General features: G+C 40.8%; 1 protein-coding gene across 2 annotated transcripts in view; it reads right to left on the minus strand.

Annotated features, from left to right (window-relative positions):
• RBMS1 (RNA binding motif single stranded interacting protein 1) overlaps positions 1-19,455 on the minus strand; it is a 123,834-nt gene extending 104,379 nt beyond the window's left edge. For both annotated transcript variants that reach the window (XM_079980412.1, XM_079980411.1), the window contains exon 1: positions 19,273-19,455. In XM_079980412.1, coding sequence (XP_079836538.1) covers positions 19,273-19,347 — 75 coding nt within the window. In that variant the 5' untranslated portion in view covers positions 19,348-19,455. The remainder of the gene's footprint in view (positions 1-19,272) is intronic.
• Between the last annotated feature and the right edge of the window lie 2,006 nt (positions 19,456-21,461).

Here is a 21,461-nt window from a genome sequence, read left to right on the forward strand (position 1 = left end):
CCAGCTAGAGATGCTAGAGACTGAACCTGAGAACTTCTTCATAAAAGCAGCTGATCTACCCACTGACCTACCGCCATTCCCTTGTGGCAGCAAGTGTGAATATTGTGCATATTACGGATATTGTACATATTGTGAATTGCACAAATGGAGCCAAAAATGCAAGTTACTATTATGACACCTTAGCTGAGATATTTGTTCCCTCTTGTCTATTTGCAAATGTATTGTATCAAGTTGGAAACTGAATACAGTGGTACCTCAGGTTAAGAACTTAATTTGTTCTGGAGATCTGTTCTTAACCTGAAACTGTTCTTAACCCGAAGAACCACTTTAATTAATAGGGCCTCCTGCTGTTGCTCGACCGCCTCTGCACGATTTCTGTTCTCATTCTGAAGCAAAGTTCTTAACCCGAGGTAATATTTCTGGGTTAGCAGAGTTTGTAACCTGAAGTGTCTGTAACCTGAAGCGTATGTAACCTGAGGTACCACTGTATATGGAGGGTGGATGACCAGTGCTGCACTTTCAAAATTGTATGAAAAGTATTTAATGGAGTTAATTTAACTTCCAGAAACATACTGTTGCTGTGCTAGGTAACTGTTTACTGATCATCTGTTTAATCAAACTAGAAAGATATGATCCCTAGCTCCTTGGGATTGCATTCCCACCCAATATATAGTTATAGAGGAGCAATATTAGTACACTTTTAGAACCCTTCTGTTTTTGTTTTCATTTACATATTCACTAAATTGTGTTTTCCATTATTTAAGTTTAAAATATCCCTAAATACAGGTTTTTCATTCTGTGCCACTCTTCCGAAGTTTCATTTATTTATTATTTTAAACCCTGCTTCAGCTTCCTTGTTTTTAAACAGAAGACATGACAGACACAGATGGAATGTTGCCTTTGTGTGCACTAGCTATGATGCTTCTTTCTTTCTTTCTTTCTTTCTTTCTTTCTTTCTTTCTTTCTTTCTTTCTTTCTTTCTTTCTTTCTCTCTGGGGCAAGGAGACACTTCACCTTGGCAGAATCAGGTGACAAACTCCAGCACTAGATAGTGACAGACCTATTTGGAAGTATAAACCAAATTTGTTCTCACTAAACAATAAAAACAGCAGCAGCAGCAGCAGCATACTTTAAGGCTGTATGCTTCAAAGACTGTGTGGAAGGTCACTGGCAGATGAGTTGTTCCATTGTGCATTAGAACAGCACAAAGGAGAATCATAGTCCCACTCCCACCCATGAAGATTAGGTATACAGTACTGTAGGGGCATGAAAAGAACATTTTTAAAAAACTGTGGCAAGCTTGGGACCCTTTTTGATCTGCACTGCTATAAGAAATGAGGAGCAATATTGGAACAGTCAGTCCTGTAGATACAGTAATAGTTATCCTTATTTTGTTGTGTTATCCTTGATTTTCATAGATCTTTTAAAAACAGCATTGGTTTTAAAACAGAAAAGGTCCCTGTTTTACAGGTGCTAAACTAGTACTTAGAGGCAGGGATGGGCTGAATGAAGGCTAGTAAACTAAATATGAAACTCTAGAGGGAAGACATGTAGGTGAGTGATTGTCAGGTATGCAGCCTGTTCTGGATGGTGACACACTCCCCCTGAAAGAACACGTACATACCGGTATTCTGGTGGTACTCCTTGATTCAACTCTGTCACTGGAGGCTCAAGTGGCTTCACAGGTTACCTTTGTCCAGGTCTGGTTGAGTCACCAGCTATGGCCTTCCTAAACAGAGATTACCAGAGCAGTAGGTCTTGGTTTACTAGGTTATCTGCTCTCTGTATTACTGTAATACACTTTAGGCTGCTTTTGAAAATTGTAAGGATGCTAAAATTAATGTAAAATACAGCTGTGAGGGTGTTGCCTGGGGCAGTAGCTGGGATCGTATAACACCGTTGGGTGCCTATAAATGTCTTGACTGCATTGAAGGTACTGCTATTGACTTAGAAAGCCCAAAACAACATGAGACCTAAGTAGCTGAAGGAGCATGTCTCCCTCTACCCTTATATTTAGGCATGAAGTACTTCTCAAGACACTATGCAGCAGACAGAGCAAGTATATTCCGTGGTGAGATGAAATAGGCCCCAGACTCTAGATTAGAGTCCACAGCCTACAGAGTGATCTAATTCAGCAGGTTTAGTTTACTTGTATTTAGAAAACAAAGCTGAAAACTTTGCCAAATTTGTGTATTACTGTACTTGCGGTTGGCATTGATTCATAGCAACTAATGAATTTATGAAACAAAAAGAATGTTCTACACGAAAACAAAGCCCTGGAAAATTTCCCATAGAAAATTTCTAGAGGGCCAGAAATCTCTTGGATAGATAGATAGATAGATGATAGACAGATAAAAAAACAGAAAAATAAAAATATAATTCTAGAATAGTAACCAATGGCCATATCAATTTAGTGCTCCTGCTGTGCTTGCAGCCTGCTAATGGTGATGTAACATTAAGACCCAGACATACAGCTATCTAGCCAACATACTCAGAACATAGGCTTCCAGCCTTATAGCACGATCCTAACCATCCCAAGTCCCGTTCAGTTGCATGGAGCTTACTTTTTCTCTACATTTAGAGGATGGGAGTGTCCCTGATTTAAAGTAATAAAACCATTTAAAAACCTTCAAGGCAGCTCACAATATTTGCTAAAACACTACAAGACAACCCGACAAAAATTGAGAGGATAATAGAAGAAAAAAGTTCACAAAGTCAATATATACCATAAATGGGAACTGTAGTTGTACTCAGTGTAGCCTTAAGCAGATTGTTCCATCAGTGCAAGGATTTCTCCTGATGCAATGGAACAATCTACCACCTCAGTCCTCCACACACACTCTCAATTTATTCTGGGATTTCTCATCTACCCTCCAGAACCAATTTGGGGGGTTGTGTGGGGTGCACATAGAGGCAGGAAAGGGGTGTGTGTGTGTAAAATATCCTTGAGCTAGTGTTAATCCTTGTACTAGTGCAAAAATTCAATTGGATACCACCCCATTGTATATCACCTCATTTTTGAAATTAGGAGGTCATTAAATTGTTGTTAACCTATGTTTTTTTATTTGTTTAACAGTGCTTCTTATATGCAAAAAAATTACTAAATTTTAGAAAGTAAGACATCAAGACCTCACAACAACAGACAGTTCTTCCATAAGAGGCACATCTTATAGCTGGCAAACTGTAGTACATTGTAGCACGACAATGACATGTTGTCATAGATAGATTTGTTAAAACAGACAAAGTGAGTTACTTCCAAACCTTTCCCCACCTTTTAAAAAGACCCACATTTTAAGAATATTTCTGTTGCATTTTGACTCTTGTGCCTTCACGTCCTGAGGTAGCAGAAACAAACAAGGAAATCCTAAATATAAACTACAGGAAATAAATAGAAATGAAACCATAAATTCTGAGCAAAGAATTTGATAGAGACTGCTCTCCACATATGGACAAATTCTCATAGCACATCTGGAATGGTTCACTCTATCTACGAAATCTCTGAAAGGTCCCTGTGTCTGTGCACATTTCACCCACTTTTGGAAGAATAAGAGGTTTCAAAACACAGAAATTCGGCTGGTCTTCTAGCTAACCAAAACATCTTTTTGAAAGGTAAAACTGAGATTCTCTTCCACTGTCACAAAGATTTGTGTCCAGCTATACTTGTATACTGGTATTTGTTCATTTCTGTGTCCCTCCCTGCAGTCATTCCTGATTCCCATATCAAGTATGCATTGCAGTCATTGTCTTCCAGCCCTCCAAAGAAGCAGGTGTTCATTTTCTTGTTTGCTCTTCCTGAATTATGATTATGTTCTGGTCATGTAGTTTCCTTGAGTGCTGCAGAAACATCTATAACCCAAGTGAGTGCATGCGGTGCCACTTGAAAGTGTTATACAAGTATTAATATTTTTATGCTGACAGCCATTCACATCTTTCTCAGGCCAAAGGCCTACAGCCAACAAGGTCTAATCATATGCCCTGAAGGAAGGTGTAGTTCTATGAAGTGTAGGTTCACATGTAGACAAACCCAGGCTCAGAGCACTTCACATGCATTATCTAGTTGTAATCCTTACAATGGAGGTCAACAGCAACTCCCATATTGCAGGTGGGGAAATGGATGCTTAGGGAGATGCTTAGGCTTGCCCAAGATCACCTAATAAGTTCATGGCAGAAATGAGATTCAACCTGGGGAATTCCAGGTTCATAAGTTAGTCTATTTAACCACGGAGGTGATCAGTTACTCTTTATGACAGGGGGTGGCTCTTGCCTGTTTGAAGGAGGCAGTGGTAAAACCACTCCTTAAGAAACCTTCACTAGATTCGGAAAACCTAACTAACTACCAGCCAGTTGCTAATCCCCCTTTCCTGAGCAAAGTTCTGAAGAGAGTGGCTGCAGACCAGATCCTTCAAAGAAACTGATTTGCTGGATCCATTTCAATCAGGGTTTTGGCCCGGTTTTGGCACAGAAACTGCTTTGGTTGCCCTGTATAATGACCTCTGTTGAGAGAGAAACAAGGGAAACATGCCCCTGTTAGTTCTCCTTGACCTCTCAGTGGCTTTCGATACCATTGACCATGCTATCCTTCTGGAGCAACTGTCTGAACTAGGGGTGGGTGGCACTGCTTTGCAGTGGTTCCAGTCCTACTTGGATGGTCATTCCCAGAGGGTGTTGCCTGGGGAATGCTTTTTAGCTCCATGGAACCTCCAATGTGGGGTTCCACAGGGCTCAATCCTATCCCCTATGTTGCTTAACATCTACATGAAACCGCTGGGTGGGGTTATCCAGTGGTCTGGATTACGTGGTCAGCAGCATGCTGATGACACTCAGCTCTATTTCTCCTTTACACTTGCAGGTGAGGCAGTGGAAGTGCTGGACCAGTGTCTTCCCTCGGTGATGGATTGGATGAGAGCCAACAAACTGAAACTCAATCCAGATAAGACTGAGACACTATTAGTGGATGGTTCCCTAGACTGGATGGGTGGGAGTTCACTTGCTCTTGATGCAGTTACACTTCCTCTGAAGGAGCAGGTTCATAGCTTGGGAGTACTACTGGATCCTTTGCTGTCACTCAAAGTTCACGTGGCCTCAGTGGCCTGGAGTGCCTTCCATCAGCTTCAGCTGGTAGCCTAGCTATGCACCCTATCTGGACAGGAATAGCCTAACTACTGTTGTCTATGCTCTGATAACCTCAAGGTTAGATTACTGCAATAAGTTATACATAACCTCTTGGCCTCTGAAGATGGTTCAGAAACTTCACCTAGTGCAGAATTCAATGGCCAGGTTGTTCACTGGAGCAAGATGGTTTGAACATATTACACTGATCCTCGTCTGACTGCACTGGCTACCATTTAGTCCCTGTGGAACGCCCTCCCAATAACAACAACAACAACAACAACAACAACAATAATAGACAGAATTATAGAAACTGCCTGAGAAGATGGATGGAACGGGTGTGCAGGCTAGTTGTACTCAAGCCTGATCTCTGTGTGGTTGCTTTGAAATGATCACTAGCTGGGACTGATGGGAATTGTAGTCCAAAACATATTGAGGGGAACAAGTTTGGGGTAGGCTGCAGTAAGGTCCCCAGTGTGTAGTCATCATACCATGGAGAGGAAACTCATCCAGAGGGAGCAAAAAGCTGTACATGCAGGTTCAGATCATGGATACAACACTCTTCACAGCTCCATAAGACATATGATAGAGGATAGAGCAGCTCCAAAACAACATGAAATCAAGAGAGCTCACATAGAACTGAATGTCTCATTTAAAATAAAAGAATAACCCAAGAACAATCAATGCCTGTTTTCTCAAACTTATCACAGGAATAACAAAAGATATATTAGGGGACCAAACTAGAAAAGACACACAAGATCCAAGGTCAGCTCTCCTGATATTTCTATCAGGATTTCTTCTGTGGTACTGAAGGGGTCAGTAATCTATTCCTCATGTCATTCTTCAAATTCAAATGCCTACACACTACAAATGCTATGTGTGAGGAAAATGTGTAAGTTTCCCTGCACTGCAACAGAGTAATATTACCAATGGGGTTTGCCTTTTACAGCATTTTAATTTTTTTCAATGAGGAGACAATATTTCTTTTTTTTTTTATGAATATTTATTGAAATTTTTTAGATACAAAATGCAAAAATAGTAAACAATATAGCATGGATCATAACACATTTTTCAGAACTTCTTTGGACTCCCTCACGTCTCCCACTCCCACTTACATCATTGTAAATTTTTTTCCAGCAATTTATCATCTTATTTATATTCTTAAATCTTATTCTGTTAACTTAATCTAATCTCCAAAAATTTTATGTTTCCCTCAATCTCACTTATCATCAAATTCAGATCTAATTTAATGGTAGGCAATTATTTATGATCTAGCATCCTTCTTAGCATTCAACCAAGTTATAATACTTTTGTAAATAAATCTTGAATTTCTTCCAGTCTTCTTCAACCCTCTCTTCTCCCAGGTCTCGAATTCTGCCAGTCATCTCGGCCAGTTGCATATAGTCCATCAGCTGCATCTGCCACTCTTCCAGTGTGGGTAGATCTTGAGTTTTCCAGCTCTTAGCGATGAGTATCCTTGCTGCCGTTGTTGCATACATAAAAAATGTTCGGTCCTTCTTTAACACCTTCTGGCCGACAATGCCCAGAAGGAAGGCCTCTGGTTTCTTAGTGAAGGTATACTTAAATACCTTTTTCAACTCATTATATATCATTTCCCAGAAGGCCTTCACTCTAGGACAGGTCCACCAGAGGTGAAAGAATGTTCCTTCTTGTTCTTTACATTTCCAACATTTATTATCAGACAAATGGTATATTTTGGCAAGTTTAACTGGGGTCATGTACCATCTATATATCATTTTCATTACATTTTCCTTCAAAGCATTACATGCAGTGAAGTTCAGCCCAGTGGTCCACAACCTTTCCCAGTCCTCAAACATAATATTATGCCCAATATCCTGAGCCCACTTTATCATAACCGATTTAACCATTTCGTCTTGTGTATTCCATTTCAGCAGCAAGTTATACATTCTTGATAATACCTTAGTTTTTGGTTCTAACAATTCTGTTTCCAACTTCGATTTCTCCACCTGGAACCCTACCTTTTTGTCATTTTTAAAAACTTCTTTAATCTGAGCGTAATGTAACCAGTCTCGCACTTTATCTTTCATTTTCTCCAAACTCTGCAATTTCCAATTGTCTCCGTCTTTTTCTAATATTTCCCAATATTTTGGCCATTTGGCCTCCATATTGAGTCTCTTTCGGGCCTTAGCTTCCAGAGGTGAAAGCCACCTCGGAGTTTTATTTTCCAGTAAGTCTTTGTATTTTGTCCAGACATTAAACACTGCTTTCCTGACAATATGGTTCTTAAAGACCTTATTGATCTTAACCTTATCGTACCATAGATATGCATGCCAACCAAAAGCATTGTTAAACCCTTCCAAATCCAATACGTCAGTGTCTTCGAGAAGTAGCCAATCTTTTAGCCAGCAAAAGGCTGCGGCTTCATAGTACAACTTTAGGTCCGGCAGGGCAAAGCCCCCTCTTTCTTTCGCATCAGTTAGTATCTTAAACTTAATTCTGGGCTTTTTGCCCTGCCAGACAAATTTAGATATATCTCTCTGCCACTTCCGGAAGCACTCTGTTTTGTCCACAATCTGCAATGTTTGAAACAAAAACAACATTCTTGGCAATACATTCATCTTAACAGCAGCAATTCGGCCTAACAAAGAAAGCTTCAATTTTGTCCAACTATCCAAGTCTCTCTTAATTTCAAACCAACATTTTTCATAGTTATCCTTAAATAGACTCAGATTTTTTGCTGTTATGTTTACCCCTAGGTACTTTACTTTTTTAACCACAGTTAGTTCTGTTTCTCTCTGAAACTGTTCCGACTCTACATCTGTCAAATTTTTCCCCAACACCTTAGTTTTCTGTTTATTTAGTTTAAATCCCGCCACCCGACCAAAATCTTGGATCAGTTGTAATACTCTTTTTGTACTAGATTCTGGCTCCTGCAGGGTCAAAACTAGGTCATCTGCAAAAGCTTTAAGTTTATATTGTTTCACTCCGACCTGAATCCCTTCCACCAACCGGTCCCCTCTAATCATATTCAAGAGCACCTCCAGGACTGATATAAATAACAAAGGGGAAATCGGGCAGCCTTGTCGTGTTCCTTTTTCAATTTTAAACTCTTCCGTGACCACATTGTTTACTATCAATTTAGCCTTTTGTTCTGAATATATTGCATCAATCCCATTCTCAAAACCCCGACCCACTCCCATTTCTTTTAAATTTCCCTTCATAAATTTCCAAGAGATATTATCAAAGGCCTTCTCTGCATCTATAAAGATTAGCACTGCTTTTGTATTTATATCAGTTTGCAAAAGTTCCAAAATGTCAATAATGTTCCTTGTATTAGCAAACATGTGTCTACCTGGGAGAAAGCCTGCCTGGTCTTTATGAATTACTTCATTTAAAACTTTTTTAAGTCTACTTGCCAAAACGTCTGCAAATATTTTGTAATCCACATTTAGAAGGGAGATGGGACGGTAGTTCTTAAGTTGTGTCTTTTCAGCTTCCGATTTTGGTATCAATGTGATGAAAGCTTCCTTCCACGACTCCGGCGCCCTCCTCCCCTCCATAATTTCATTGCTAACCTCCATCAATGGTTGTATCAAATGGTCTTTTAATATCTTATAGTACTTGGAGGTTAGCCCATCTGGTCCTGGAGATTTGCCCAGTTTCATGTTTTGAATGGCTTGTTCAATTTCTTGGCATGTTATTTTACTATTCAGGAGAGATCTATTTTCTTGTGACAACTTTTTAAGTCCATTTTTCTCTAAAAATTGTTTGATCTCGACCTCATTCTGCGGCCCTTGAGTGTATAATTTTTTGAAGTATTTCCAAAAACACTTTCTAATCTCCATGGGGTTCTGAATATTTCTTCCTTCAATTTCCAAATTTGTAACTGTATTCAATTTTTGTCTCTTCTTCAACTGCCAAGCTAGCAGTTTTCCACATTTTTTTGCCGATTCAAAGGTTTTTTGTTTCATTAATTTAATCTTCCACTCTATTTCCTGATTTATCAGTTTAGAATACTGTGCTTGGTAGAGTTTGATTTCTCTCAAGGTCGGCAAGGACTTCGGGTTTGATCTTAGCTTCTTCTCTAGTTCTTTTATTTTCTCCAAAATCTTATCTTTTCTGTCATTTTGTGTCCTCTTCCTTGCAGCATTCTGTTGTATCAAGAACCCCCTCATCACAGCTTTACTTGCATCCCAAATAATTCTTTTTTCCACCGTAGTGTTCATATTTATCTCAAAGTAGTCCTTCAATGCTTTCTGGGCCTTCTTAATAATCTCCTGATCTCTGAACAAATTGTCATTCATCTTCCATCTAAAGGAGCCGGTTGGTAATAGTGTCATATCCATTCTCAGTGCATTATGGTCGGAGCAAGTTTTTGGGCAGATTTCCACCTTTCTGACCTTCGGTGCCAGACCTCTAGTTATCCATATTTGGTCGATTCTTGTCCACGTCAGCTGAGCTTCAGAGAAAAATTTTCCTTCTTTTCCCAAGGGGTTCTTCGTTCTCCAAATGTCAATCCAGTCCATATTGTCAGTCAGTTCAAAAAAGGTCTTTGGTAGTCTGCCATCTTTTGTAACATTCTGGCTTTGTGACTTATCCATGTTAGTTGATACGACCCCGTTCATGTCTCCCATCATGATGATGTTGTCATAATCCAGATATTCCAGCATAGTCTCATGCAACTTCTTGAAAAATTCCGACTTCCCTTCATTTGGTGCATAAATTCCTAATATCAAAATCTTTTCTCCTTGATGTTGTATTTCGATTGCCAAAATTCTTCCATGTTCATCTTTAAATAAAAATTTAGGTGACAGGCTCTCTTTTGCATATATCACCACGCCTCTCTTCTTTACTTTGTCTGAAGATATAAATTCCTGACCAAGTCTTTTGTTTATTAATACTTTCCTGTGGAGCCTAGTCACATGTGTTTCTTGTAAGCAAATAATGTCCAATTGCTCATTTTTCAATATATGAAAAATTTTCCTTCTTTTTTCCGGAATGTTACAGCCATTTATATTCCAACTCAAAAGTTGCAGAGACATCCTGGATAAGTCTGGTTATTTTTCTAGGGGTAGTACCTTGTTCGCTGGGTCTTCAGAGTCCGAGGGTGCAGGCACCTCTGGTACTACAGGCCCCGAGGGTAGTTCCAGTCCTTTTTGGAGGTCCTCTCCGTACGCAGTCAAAAATTTGTCTCTATCTTCCAGTGATCTAATTTTAATCTTCTTCCCTCTAAAAGTAAAAGATAATCCTTGAGGGAAATCCCACCTGAAGATAATTGTATTACTCCTTAACAATCTTGTTAGTTCCAAATAGTCAGATCTAAGGTCCAACAGTTGTTTAGGAATATCCTTGTAAATTTCGATTCTTTTGTCCAAAATATCCAGTGACTTTCCGTAATGTAGACCCAAAATCTTGTCCCTTTCCTCCTTTGATCTCAGTATTATTAAACAATCTCTGGGCTTCTCTCTCTTTATAAGCCTTCCAAGTCTAAAGGCTGATATGATTTTAAAGTCTTTTTCCTCTAAGTTCCAAAACTTGGAAAATTCTTTGGTCAAAAACTCAGCTAAGTTGCCTTCTTCCACCTCTGGTACCGATCTTATCCTTAAATTGGTCTGTCTATTCTGTAGTTCTATCATAGAAAGATAAGTCTGATGTTCACCTACTTGTTTGCTGAGTGGCCTTACCTCTTTCTCTAAATTTCCCAATCTTTGGCTGGTATCTTCAGCCAATTTCCGATTTTCACCTGCAGTCTCCTTCAATTCTCCAATTGCTTGCACATTCTGTGCAACTTGTCCAGTTAGTCTATTTAAACATTCAGTATTTTGATCAATTTTAGCTGTTTGCTGATCAGCTTTTTTATCCAAAGATTCCACTTTTTTATTCAAAGATTCCAATTTTTCAAGAATTTTCTCTAAAGTAGAACTAATTTCTCCTGAGGCCATTTCTTCCGATTGAAATTCCTCAGTTTCTGCCCGTGGCAGAAAAGCAGCTTCTTTCTCAGAAGTCTGAGTAGGCAGAGTAAGCACAGTAGGCACAGATGATCTGCGTGCCTGGGAGACTGCGGTTAGGGTTGTTTGTCTGGTTCTCAGTCCCTTTTTTCTTGCGCCACTCATTCCAGAGTTATCTAAAATTCAAGGTCAAGCTGAGTTGTTCCCATGAGAAAGCAGCGGCCCAGATGGTAATAGTCAAACAGGAGGCCGGGAAAAGGAAAGTAAAACAATGTCACTGCTATTAATCCCAAATCCTCTGGGGGGAGCTTAAAATGTCTTTAGGAAAGAAGACAATTCCAATAAAAATAATATAGTCCCATTTAATGTCCGAGAACCTTCTATAAGGTAACTTTTAGCAGAGTTTGCATTTAAAAAGTCACAGTATTTCAGACAGTGCTTGCTGGTATTCCAAAAGGTGCTTCAAAGTAGCCAGTTCAAACTCCCTCAGATTGTTTCAAAGTTTAAGTTCAAAAGTATCCAGCCCTGCAAACTGGCTGCTCAATTGCTCAGGCAGTTCCAGCACCTGGGTTTCTTGTTTAAATTATAATCCAAATAGAAGAAAGGTATCACAGTCCACATAAAAGTCATGTAATCAATTGCTTAAAGTCCTTATTCTGCTTAAAAATAATTTCCACGGGTGTCCAGATCAGTTAAATTAAAAGTTCGCTTTTTGCCTCCACTCCTCCGGCTCTTTGCTTGGTAATTCAATGACAGCGGAAGACGGACTTCCTATTTTTCGTCACTCCGCTTTCAGCCAAATTGAGTACTTTAAGTACTTTAAGTCCCGAAATTTTTAAAGTCCATTTACTCACGGGTTGTTGTTTTCCGGGTCTGTAATTTAGGAAGAAAGGACAGCGCTCACCGGCAGCAGCAACGCGGCTTCACTCCGCCGATTGCGGAACGATCCACAGCGCCGCAACCCCCTCCGCGATCCGGAGCCCCTTACGGGGCTCCTTCAACGTTTTGGGGGCTGCTCCTGGCGCCCGCCGGACCCCAAGACCACAGGCTTCTGCTGCCTGTGGTTTTCCTGAATGGGTCCCCGCTTCGCCGCAGCGGGAGACCCTTTTTCGGCGGAGCTTCCCTTCCCCGGCTAGGAAAGGGCAGCCATTGCCGTTCGCGCCGCCTCCGGAAGTCGAGGAGACAATATTTCTATCCATGAGGAAGAATATTTACTTTGGGGGGACAGTATTAAGTCTATGAAGGACAATGGTTAAAAGAGTCATTACTAAAGTTCTTTTGGGGAAACATTCACTGTTTAAAGTAGTATCAGATGTATGGTGTGAATATGGCCCATGTCAAGTTAAAAATGTGACCATTTTAAGAGTTTGCAGTAGTGTAGGTTGCTGTTGGCTCCTTTAGCTGCATCATTTCAATTTATTCCAAGTTTCTGGAGAAACAGTGGTGAAGTGCTGTTTTCAACCATTCAATCCTGGATGATAAATTTCTTGAATCTCTTACAATGTATATGTTTTCTGGCTCTTGTATCTGGGCCTGTATCGACATTTTTTGTTTATATATCATTAGATAAATATGTCCTAGCAGTTCTTAATTTCCCCCCAAAATGACTTAAGAAAAAATGATACACGGATTTTGCATACTAATATGATATAATAATCAACATTTGTTTGGAATCACCAAATAATATTCACATATGACCAGCTAGCCAACAACAAACCATGACTTAAGGTCAGCTACTGATCATGGCTTGCTAGAGAGCAACATATCACTCTTCCTGGTTTAGATGTAATGGGAAGCTAAGTCTTCTGGGTTTGCTCCTCCACTAGCGCAAATGTTATAAGCAAAATGGGGGCGATTTAGCAGTGTGCACTAGCAAGCTGCTCATTCACAATAAACCATGATTAGCCTTAAAGTTTGATTCACCCTACAGGAGAAAACAAATACCATGCAGATAAGTTGTGCTGAACTAGGCACATTGTTGTGAAATCCTATCATTCTAACACTTCCCAGAACCAAAGAGTTTGGCTAAAACTTAGTAGTCTAGTTACTTCAAATCTGACAGTTGTGTGGGAAGCTCAAGTTTTATGTTTCGGCTGGCCAAAGGCAGGGTATATTTTATATCCTATATTCATTTTACAGTATGCAACAGCCAGCTTAAAAAAAGCTGCATTCGCACAACACCTTTGTTTCACAATTTTGTTTTGTTATTAAGCTAAGGGCGGGTGGGGAGGACCACTAGAACTAAATCTTCAGAATGTTTTTATGGTGTTGTAAATCACCCTGAGTGTCGTGGCTACAATTGGAGTCCAGAGTTTAAATTCTCTTTAACAGAATTAATAAATAAATTTAGAGACAGAAAATAACAAAAAGGAAGATTTTTTTTTAAAAGGGCATTTATCCTAAGCCAGTTTTCTTACCCTTTTAAAGAATAAGGTAGAAGTGGGATTCTACACATAAATTGAAATATCTACACCTTTTTGCACACACCAGCTCCCTAAACATTGTTAACTCACAGGAAGCACCTTGTTCAAAATGTTGCTTAACCTTAGAAATTGCTCTCTTTACTTTTTTTTTTAATCCTGCATCATTTATCATTGTATTTCTGAAGTTGCCTTGAAACCAATATTGAAGCATAGTATAGAAAGATATGCAGGTATGCAAATGAAAAGTGGGGCAATTCCTCCCTTCCACCTGCTGCTTTCTAACTCTGTGCTTTACACAGTGAGCCATTGGAGAACACTGCCATCAGTGTGTGTCTGTGAATTCCCTTGTTGCATGACACTAATTAGGTTTTTGCAGTTCTTATCATGGAAAAGTGGATATTATGCTACTATGGGAACTGTGGATAAGCAAAGCCAGCTTGCTATGGAAATGATAGATGATAACCTAGTAGATATTTCGTTGCATATGCTGACACTTTGAAAATGTCTCAGATTTTAGGAAGTGTTTTGGAGAACATTTTAAGAAAGCAGACTTCTGTTTTCAGGCCTATTAGTTTCATCAGTGTTAAACAACTAAATATACATGCGTTAAATGGAGGTAGAGCATATGATTTATTCACTTATTCAATGGGATTTGAAAGTCCTTGAAAACTGTGAACCTGGTGTTTTAGGAAGACAGCAACCCCTTCCAGAACAGGTTGAATACCATTCTCTTGGTGGACGGACCATCAACCAAGATTGCATGGTCCCACAAGAGGATTTGGTTTATTTATTTGTTTGTTTCATTCACTTATTTTTTCAGGCCACTGTATAGAGTACAGCTTAGGCTGTCGATATACAAAGGTTGGTCAACCACTGTTATTCATTCTAGTATACAGTGGTACCTCAGGTTAAGTACTTAATTCGTTCCAGAGGTCCATTCTTAACCTGAAACTGTTCTTAACCTGAAGCACCACTTTAGCTAATGGGGCCTCCTGCTGCCACCGCACCGCCGGAGCACAATTTCTGTTCTCATCCTGAAGCAAAGTTCTTAACCTGAAGCACTATTTTTGGGTTAGCGGAGTCTATAACCTGAAGCGTATGTAACCTGAAGCGTATGTAACCTGAGGTACCACTGTATATGATATCTTGACATAGCTGCTATTTCACTCCTACACCCACAATAATGACCATGAGAGAAAAGTACATTGTGTTATCTTTACAATCTGTTATCACAGGGCCATATCCATTTTTGTAATACTTAAATACTATGCACATGTGCAGTTGGAATATATTCAAATAATATTTATGGTATACAGTCAGGCTTCCAGCCACTAAATTACAGCTAAAATGAATTGTGGATTTTCCTTGGAAAATCTTAATATAGATCTAGCATCAAACTCACAAATTTTCCACATATCATACAAATGGTACAAGAGCATTCTTATAGGAATTCCAGAACAAAATTCAGTCCTGCTGTTCCGAAGTTTATTATACCACCAAGCAAGCACACTAAAGAAGAAGAGTGCTGGTATTTAAGTTACTGCGTTTGAATGTGCCTCCTTATTCCAAGTATCAGGTACTTCACAGTATTAACAGGAATAGACAACTATATTTAAAGTGTTCTCAAAGCAAAATGTTATAGCATAACCAGTAGAGTTTGTTTATGTACCATTCATGATCTGGAGATAAGGGCAAAATTAAAGTTTCATAAACCACACGGCAACATTTTGTAATACTTTCACCCAGGAGAGGCTATATTAAGAAACATGGTCAGTACTTTATTATGACTAGGTAAAAAGCTATTGTATTTGCCTGCATTCCAGATGGTTTAGCCACTGTCATGAAGTTCTGAATTCAACAAAATGCAAGGAGAACCTATAGTATTCATCATTAATATTTCTGCACTTGCATTGTATTACAACTTTTGCTTAGTAGAGCAGGTCAGCTGTGCAAATATGCATGTTAAAATGGCCTCTGTTTTATATGAATGTGGACACAGCCTTAACGTTGCAGTTATCACCTGCTAATCATGTAAAACCAGATCATTTATTCTGCAGGAATATAAATAGTAAGGGCAGGGTACAGCCAAAGCTAAGTGATACAGTGATACAGATATAAGTGTTTTCCCCTGGAAATATGTAGTACTTAAAAGAGTTTAACTTCGGCTGAATGATCACCTATGAAATCTACCCAAAAACTTATTACAAAATAAATTGTCTCTATTTATAGCAACAGACAGAGGAGAATTCTTATTCAAAATCTATTCTATACATGATAGCTCTTTCTATTTTGAGAAGAGTCATTGTGTCCTTGATCCACAATATTTACCATCTAAATGTGGAGTAGGGAAAAGAGATGGAATCACAGCTACTTACACTACTCTGTGCTTTCATCGTATGACTATATTGCAGAAATAATGAGAATGTTTCATGACTAACTGCAATGAACACATTAAAAATGAAGATTGGGTCGTTTAAATTGCTTCATGCATTTTGAATCTGATGAATTCATTTACAGTCATTAAAATATCATATAGGGATATTTGACCTTACAACCCCATTTGGGTTGGTTTTTTTTTTTTTTTTTGGGTTTATAATGAATATTTTTGCTAGCTTAAAGACGGGGATCTTTAAACTAATTCCAGTAGCCTGTCAATTCACTTCTTTTGATGGCTGTGTAATTTTTATTTAAATCTGCTTTAAAGAAAAATCCTATTATATCACATTCTTTCTAAATGTGCTATATAAAACCTGTGGAGCACTTCTATTGCTGCCATGTAACAAAACCTGAAGCCACTTGAACTACTGGAGTATTTAAACCTATTTGGGTGAGTGTGCGCTTTTAAGCTAAATTACAGGGCAAATGAGCTTTTGTGTATGGAAACAATTTGCCCACATGTCCAGGCCAGATTTATGTAGAGACAAGAAATTGCTTACTTATTCCACTGAATTATACAAAGTAGCTGTCTGCCCTTTTTCAATTGGAACCATCTATAATTTGTTTTTGTTTTCTCCCTCTCCCCTTAAAAAAGAAAAAAAGAAAAAAGAAAACAAAGAGCAGGATGTCACTAAATGAGGAAATTTGGATATAATCATCAAATCTAGCAGTTCATATATGTAGGTCAAATTGATGTGTGAGCTTCCCTTATGAAACAAAGACTAATGTGATTTCAGACCATAATTTCATAGGAGTAACTGCAATACATGTTTTGAAGAAGTCACTGACTATAGAATAAATCAATATTAAATACTTTATACAGGAAGCATACTTTCAGAAGATGGTCCTTGAGGCTTTTCTCTAGATGATATCCTAATTACAAGTGCAAGCTTATTACAGTTTATCTCTCCCTTCAATTATTTACAGGGCAAAAAGGCAAGAGGTACTGCATTAGCTATATTAAAATATTGTGTGCTTTGTTTCTCTATTATTAATAACATACAAAAATAGCTCAGGCAAATATTCCCGTGCAAAAGTGTGCTTTCCCCACCTGAGCTCATTCATTTATTATTCATATTGTTATGTGCAGAAAAGTAAAACAGAAAAGAAAAACACACCGAACCCTTTAGGCTTCTACTCTGCATTACTGAAATAATGAAGGGTGCACTTCAGTCATAAACCATAAGACTTGGTAATAAATGATTCTGTTATCTCATATGCATGCGTTGGCTTAAACCTGAGTCGACACAGAGCTTCTAAGCACCAACCATATTCCAATGCCTACTATGGTTTCAATTCAAAATATCCAAAAGTGCTGATACATTTAGTAAGACAACAACAACAACTTGAGGTTACTTTTTATGAAATGCAGCTAATCTGTAGCAACTTGATGTGAAATAATGTGATTGCTAACAGATAAGAATTTGCCAAGCTCAAACTGCTGCTGCCAAAGACACCAAGGCAGAGAGAGTTCAGAGATCCATGTTTCTCAAAGCAGGAGGCCAAGGGTTCCCAATATAGCTGCTAGGAGAAGTGCGAGTTCCTTCCCATTCCCTCTTATCATAGGCTCAGCACTCCTGCCTACTAGCCACAGCCTGGTCACTGCTCCATTTTATAATTTACAGGCTTAGGTGGCTTCCCTCTAAGAGAAGCAAGATACTATTTCGATAACTAGCATGTGAACTCTTCTAGTTTGTAGAAATGCTAAGATTTGTGGACTTTGGGGATACCCATGTGAACACTAGCAGTCTCAGATTACTTTAATGAATGAGAACATATGTAAATAGACACACACACACACACACAATTAGTAGGTGCTAACAGTCCTATTTCAGTGATTGTCAACATTCACCTGCCTATATGTAAGTTTTAAGACAATTTGTCTGTCAATGTTCACAACTGAATTTTCACATTCATCACATTTTGGACGGTTGCATTTTGGATGGTCCGTTAGCTAGAAAACCATTACTGTATAATGATTGTCAAAGTTCACATATGATACAATTTGTGTATTGTGTGCAATGCTGGTAGCTGGAGAACATTTGGGATGCCAAATATTCCAGACAGTTGATGCAACCAGCCCTGAATTTGCCAGTTTGCAGCATGATGTACCGACTGGCCTTAGGGATTCCACAGGCATCCATAGTCACAGACATGAGCATAACAAGAGATGTCAAATGCACTTGAACAGAAAAACAAAACAAAACAGCAAACAACAAATCCATCTGCAATCAAACTAGCTTCGAGTGCTGTACTTTCACTGAAAGAGATTCCTCTGACTCTCATCATCCAGTGATGAGAGATAAATGAGAGTTAAATCTGAGCTTCATTAAAATGTAAACCACAGCTACTGACAACTGATTTCATTTTTAACAGTCTGGCTAACATTTTAAATTTCTGAAAGCAAACTTTCAAATGCACACCATCACCGTCATTTTAAAAAGGGTTTTCTGTTGCAATCCAGCTGTTTCCAGACTTGAAAGTATCTTTAAGGTCAGTTGCAAGTTACAATGCACTTATAACAAGGCGGAAAGGCAACAGAATGTGGATGAGGGCTTGCTAAACTTGATCCCATTTTGTTACTGCACAGAACAGAGATGGAAGGAGCGGAAATGGGGAAGGCTTCACTTAAATCCCCAAGGGAAGCCCCAAAGCCCAGGGGCAGCGAAATGCCATCTCCGCACTGATCTCTATTTAGCATTGTGGAAGGGGAGAAAAGAGCGTTGTCAGCTGAGGATACATCTCAGAAGGAGGCAGAAAAGAAAAGAAAAGAAAAGAAAAAGAAAAGAAGAAGGAATGTTCTCTGGATGAAGGAAGGCAGCGTGAGGAAAAGGGGAGGGGTGAAGAGGAGGGGAGAGAGAAGACAGCTGAAGACAAGGAGAAAACAGAGGAGGAGAAGGGTCAAGAGTGGCTGATAGACATGAGAAAGGAGGGAAGCCTGGGAGATGGCAGCAAGGCAAGAGATGGGCACAGAGAGGCAGCTCTTGCAGTTCAGAGGGGAAAGCCTGACACTCATTTCTTTCTTTCTCTCCCAAACACATGCAAATATATATATATATATCCTGAGAGGGAGCAGAGGAGAGGCAGAGCCAGGAAAGGGGCTGCAGGCTCTTTCCTGTATGTGTGTGTGTATGTGTATGTGTGACTGTAACCTGATGCCATCCCCAAGAGCCTCCCCCCTCCCCCTTCCCCCACAGCACCCCTCCCTCCCTCCCTCCCTCCTCCTTCCCGGCTATAGTTAGCAAGCCTGCAAAACTGCAGCCCAGCCCTGCCCTGCCGCCCCCCTGTGCCCTTGCCTGGCAAGGGAAAAAAAAGAAGAAGAAGAAGGCGGCGGCGGAGGAGAGAGGGAGAGCAGCCCGGCGGCAGTACCGTACCTTAGCCTGCAGATACTGGGGGTAGTAGTAGGTGGTGTACTGGGGGTACATCTGCTGTTTCCACACTTTGCCCATGAAGCTGGAATAAGGGAGCCCGCAGCGCAGGGATGAGGGAGGGCACTTGACAAGGGGAGGGGAAGTGGGGGGGGGGAGAGAGAGGAAAGAGAAGGAGACGGAGAAAGGAAGGCGCGGGAGGGGGGGGAGAGGCTCGCTCTCTCGCTCTCCCTTGCGCGCGCGCTCTCCCGCTCTCCCTCCAAATGTCCCTGGCTCGGCTTCTTTCTTCCTGGCGGCGGTAGCTGCGGGGCTCCTCCTTCCTCGGCTGAGCCCAGACCTTCCTCCTCCTGCTGTCCTGAAAGGCGTCAGCGGCAGCGGCGGCGAAAAGAAAGAGGCTGCAGAGGGCACCGAGGACGACACCAGAGCGCTCTCTTCTTCTCCCTCACACACTCGCGCGCGCGCGTGTGTGTGTATGCGCGAGGGGGAGGGCGCGCGCGCGCGCGAGGGCCGGGAGTCGCCTCTCTCTCTCTCCCGCTCGCTCGCTCGCTCGCTCGCTCACTCGCCTCAGCAGCCCAGGCACGACCAGGGAACAGACGGCGCTACCACCACCAGCGCCCGGCCGGTTGGGAAGAGTCCTGCGCGCGAAGTGGGGTGTGTGTGTGTGTGTCGCTGACTGGAAAGCCGAGGGTGTCGTGCCCGCTGTGTGGCAATGCCAAGGGGTGGAAAGGAAAGGGCCGGGGTGAAAGAGAGAGAGGGTGGGGGTGGAAGAGAAGAGGCGAGGCGAGGAGAAGAGAGGCGCGCGGGGAGGGCAAGGTGGGCGGCGCTTAATCCCGCCGAGGGTGGGACCGGCTTCCAGTACTACTGACTTGGGGGAAGCGCGCGCGGCGAGCGCTCCGGAGTAGCGTCCAGCCGGTCGTCGTGAGGGGAGCTCCGAGAGGCAGCCGGGCCAGCAAGCGGCGGGAGCCGACCCACTCAGGGTTGCAGCGTTGGCGCCCGGTGCTCTCCGGCTGCTGGACGTTGGAAAGCGAGAACTCAAAGAAAGGAGAGGAACGGAGCACCTGCCTCCTGGGATTCCTGGCTGCTCGCTATAGATGCTCAGCTGCCTCCCCGGGCCATTTTTGGAGAATTGAACGAGCCTCGCATTGTTCCTTGCAGAGCACGTTCCCTGCGCTGCTAGGGGCCACGTGACTGTTTTTTTGAAAGTTTATTTTGTTTGGTTTTGTTTTAGTTTGGTTTTTCAGGAACACACACACAGGGGTGCCTCGAATGTACATTATCAACAAAGGCATCACAAAGCAGGAGGGAACCCCCCCCCCCAAAAAAAAACCCGTTTCGGTGGGTTATATAATGCTCATTCTTGCAGCTCATTTCCCAAGCGAAATTCTGGAGGAATTGAAGGGTGTCATAGTCTCCATTCTGTAACATAGTTGACTTTCTACCCTCATTTAAGTTGCTCCTGGATACATTTGTGTCTGTCTAGACTACATCTGACATTGTACCATTAAGTATATATATAAAATGCAGTAAAAGAAGTACAAGCATGATAGGAGCAGAGGTTGTTCATAATTCTGTCCTTGACTCTTGGCAGCTTGTTTCTCCCATTCAGTTTTCCAGTTCTTCCCATTTCTGGCTTCCAGAACTCATGCTGAGTTAGCTTCTCTGTGCAATTCCTTGTTTCAGGGTTGATCCTCTTCACCTAATAATCACCTGTTATAGTAACAGCAGTTGTCACTTGGAAAGAGTAAAGGAAAGAGCAATTCATAATGAAGTATGTCACGCAGCATAGAAACAAATGTTTCTGGGTCGTCTTAAAAATCAACATAGGATTTAATAGCTTTCTTCTTCTCAACAACAGAGAAGCCTGGACTGACACATCATCAACACTTTTGGTACCACAACTAAAGAGGCCGGGAAATGCAGGCACATTTCGGCTGCAGTCCTATGCACACTTACATGAGAACAAGCTCCCATTACATCTTAACTTTGATGTACAGAATCTGACTTCTGGAGTCTTTGGAGAAAAATTACAAATATGATGATTTAGAATGTGCTTCATATTTATTACTGCTATTAACAACATTTCTAAGTTGTGATCAACTTCAACCCTTGAGGTGGTGTTCAACGATATATATGGAAACATAGTTAGAACATGGTGCTGATAAAGCCAAGGTTGCAGGTTTGATCCCTGTAAGGGA

Source organism: Podarcis cretensis (genome assembly GCF_951804945.1).
Source record: "Podarcis cretensis genome assembly, chromosome: 1".
Taxonomy (NCBI): domain Eukaryota; kingdom Metazoa; phylum Chordata; class Lepidosauria; order Squamata; family Lacertidae; genus Podarcis; species Podarcis cretensis.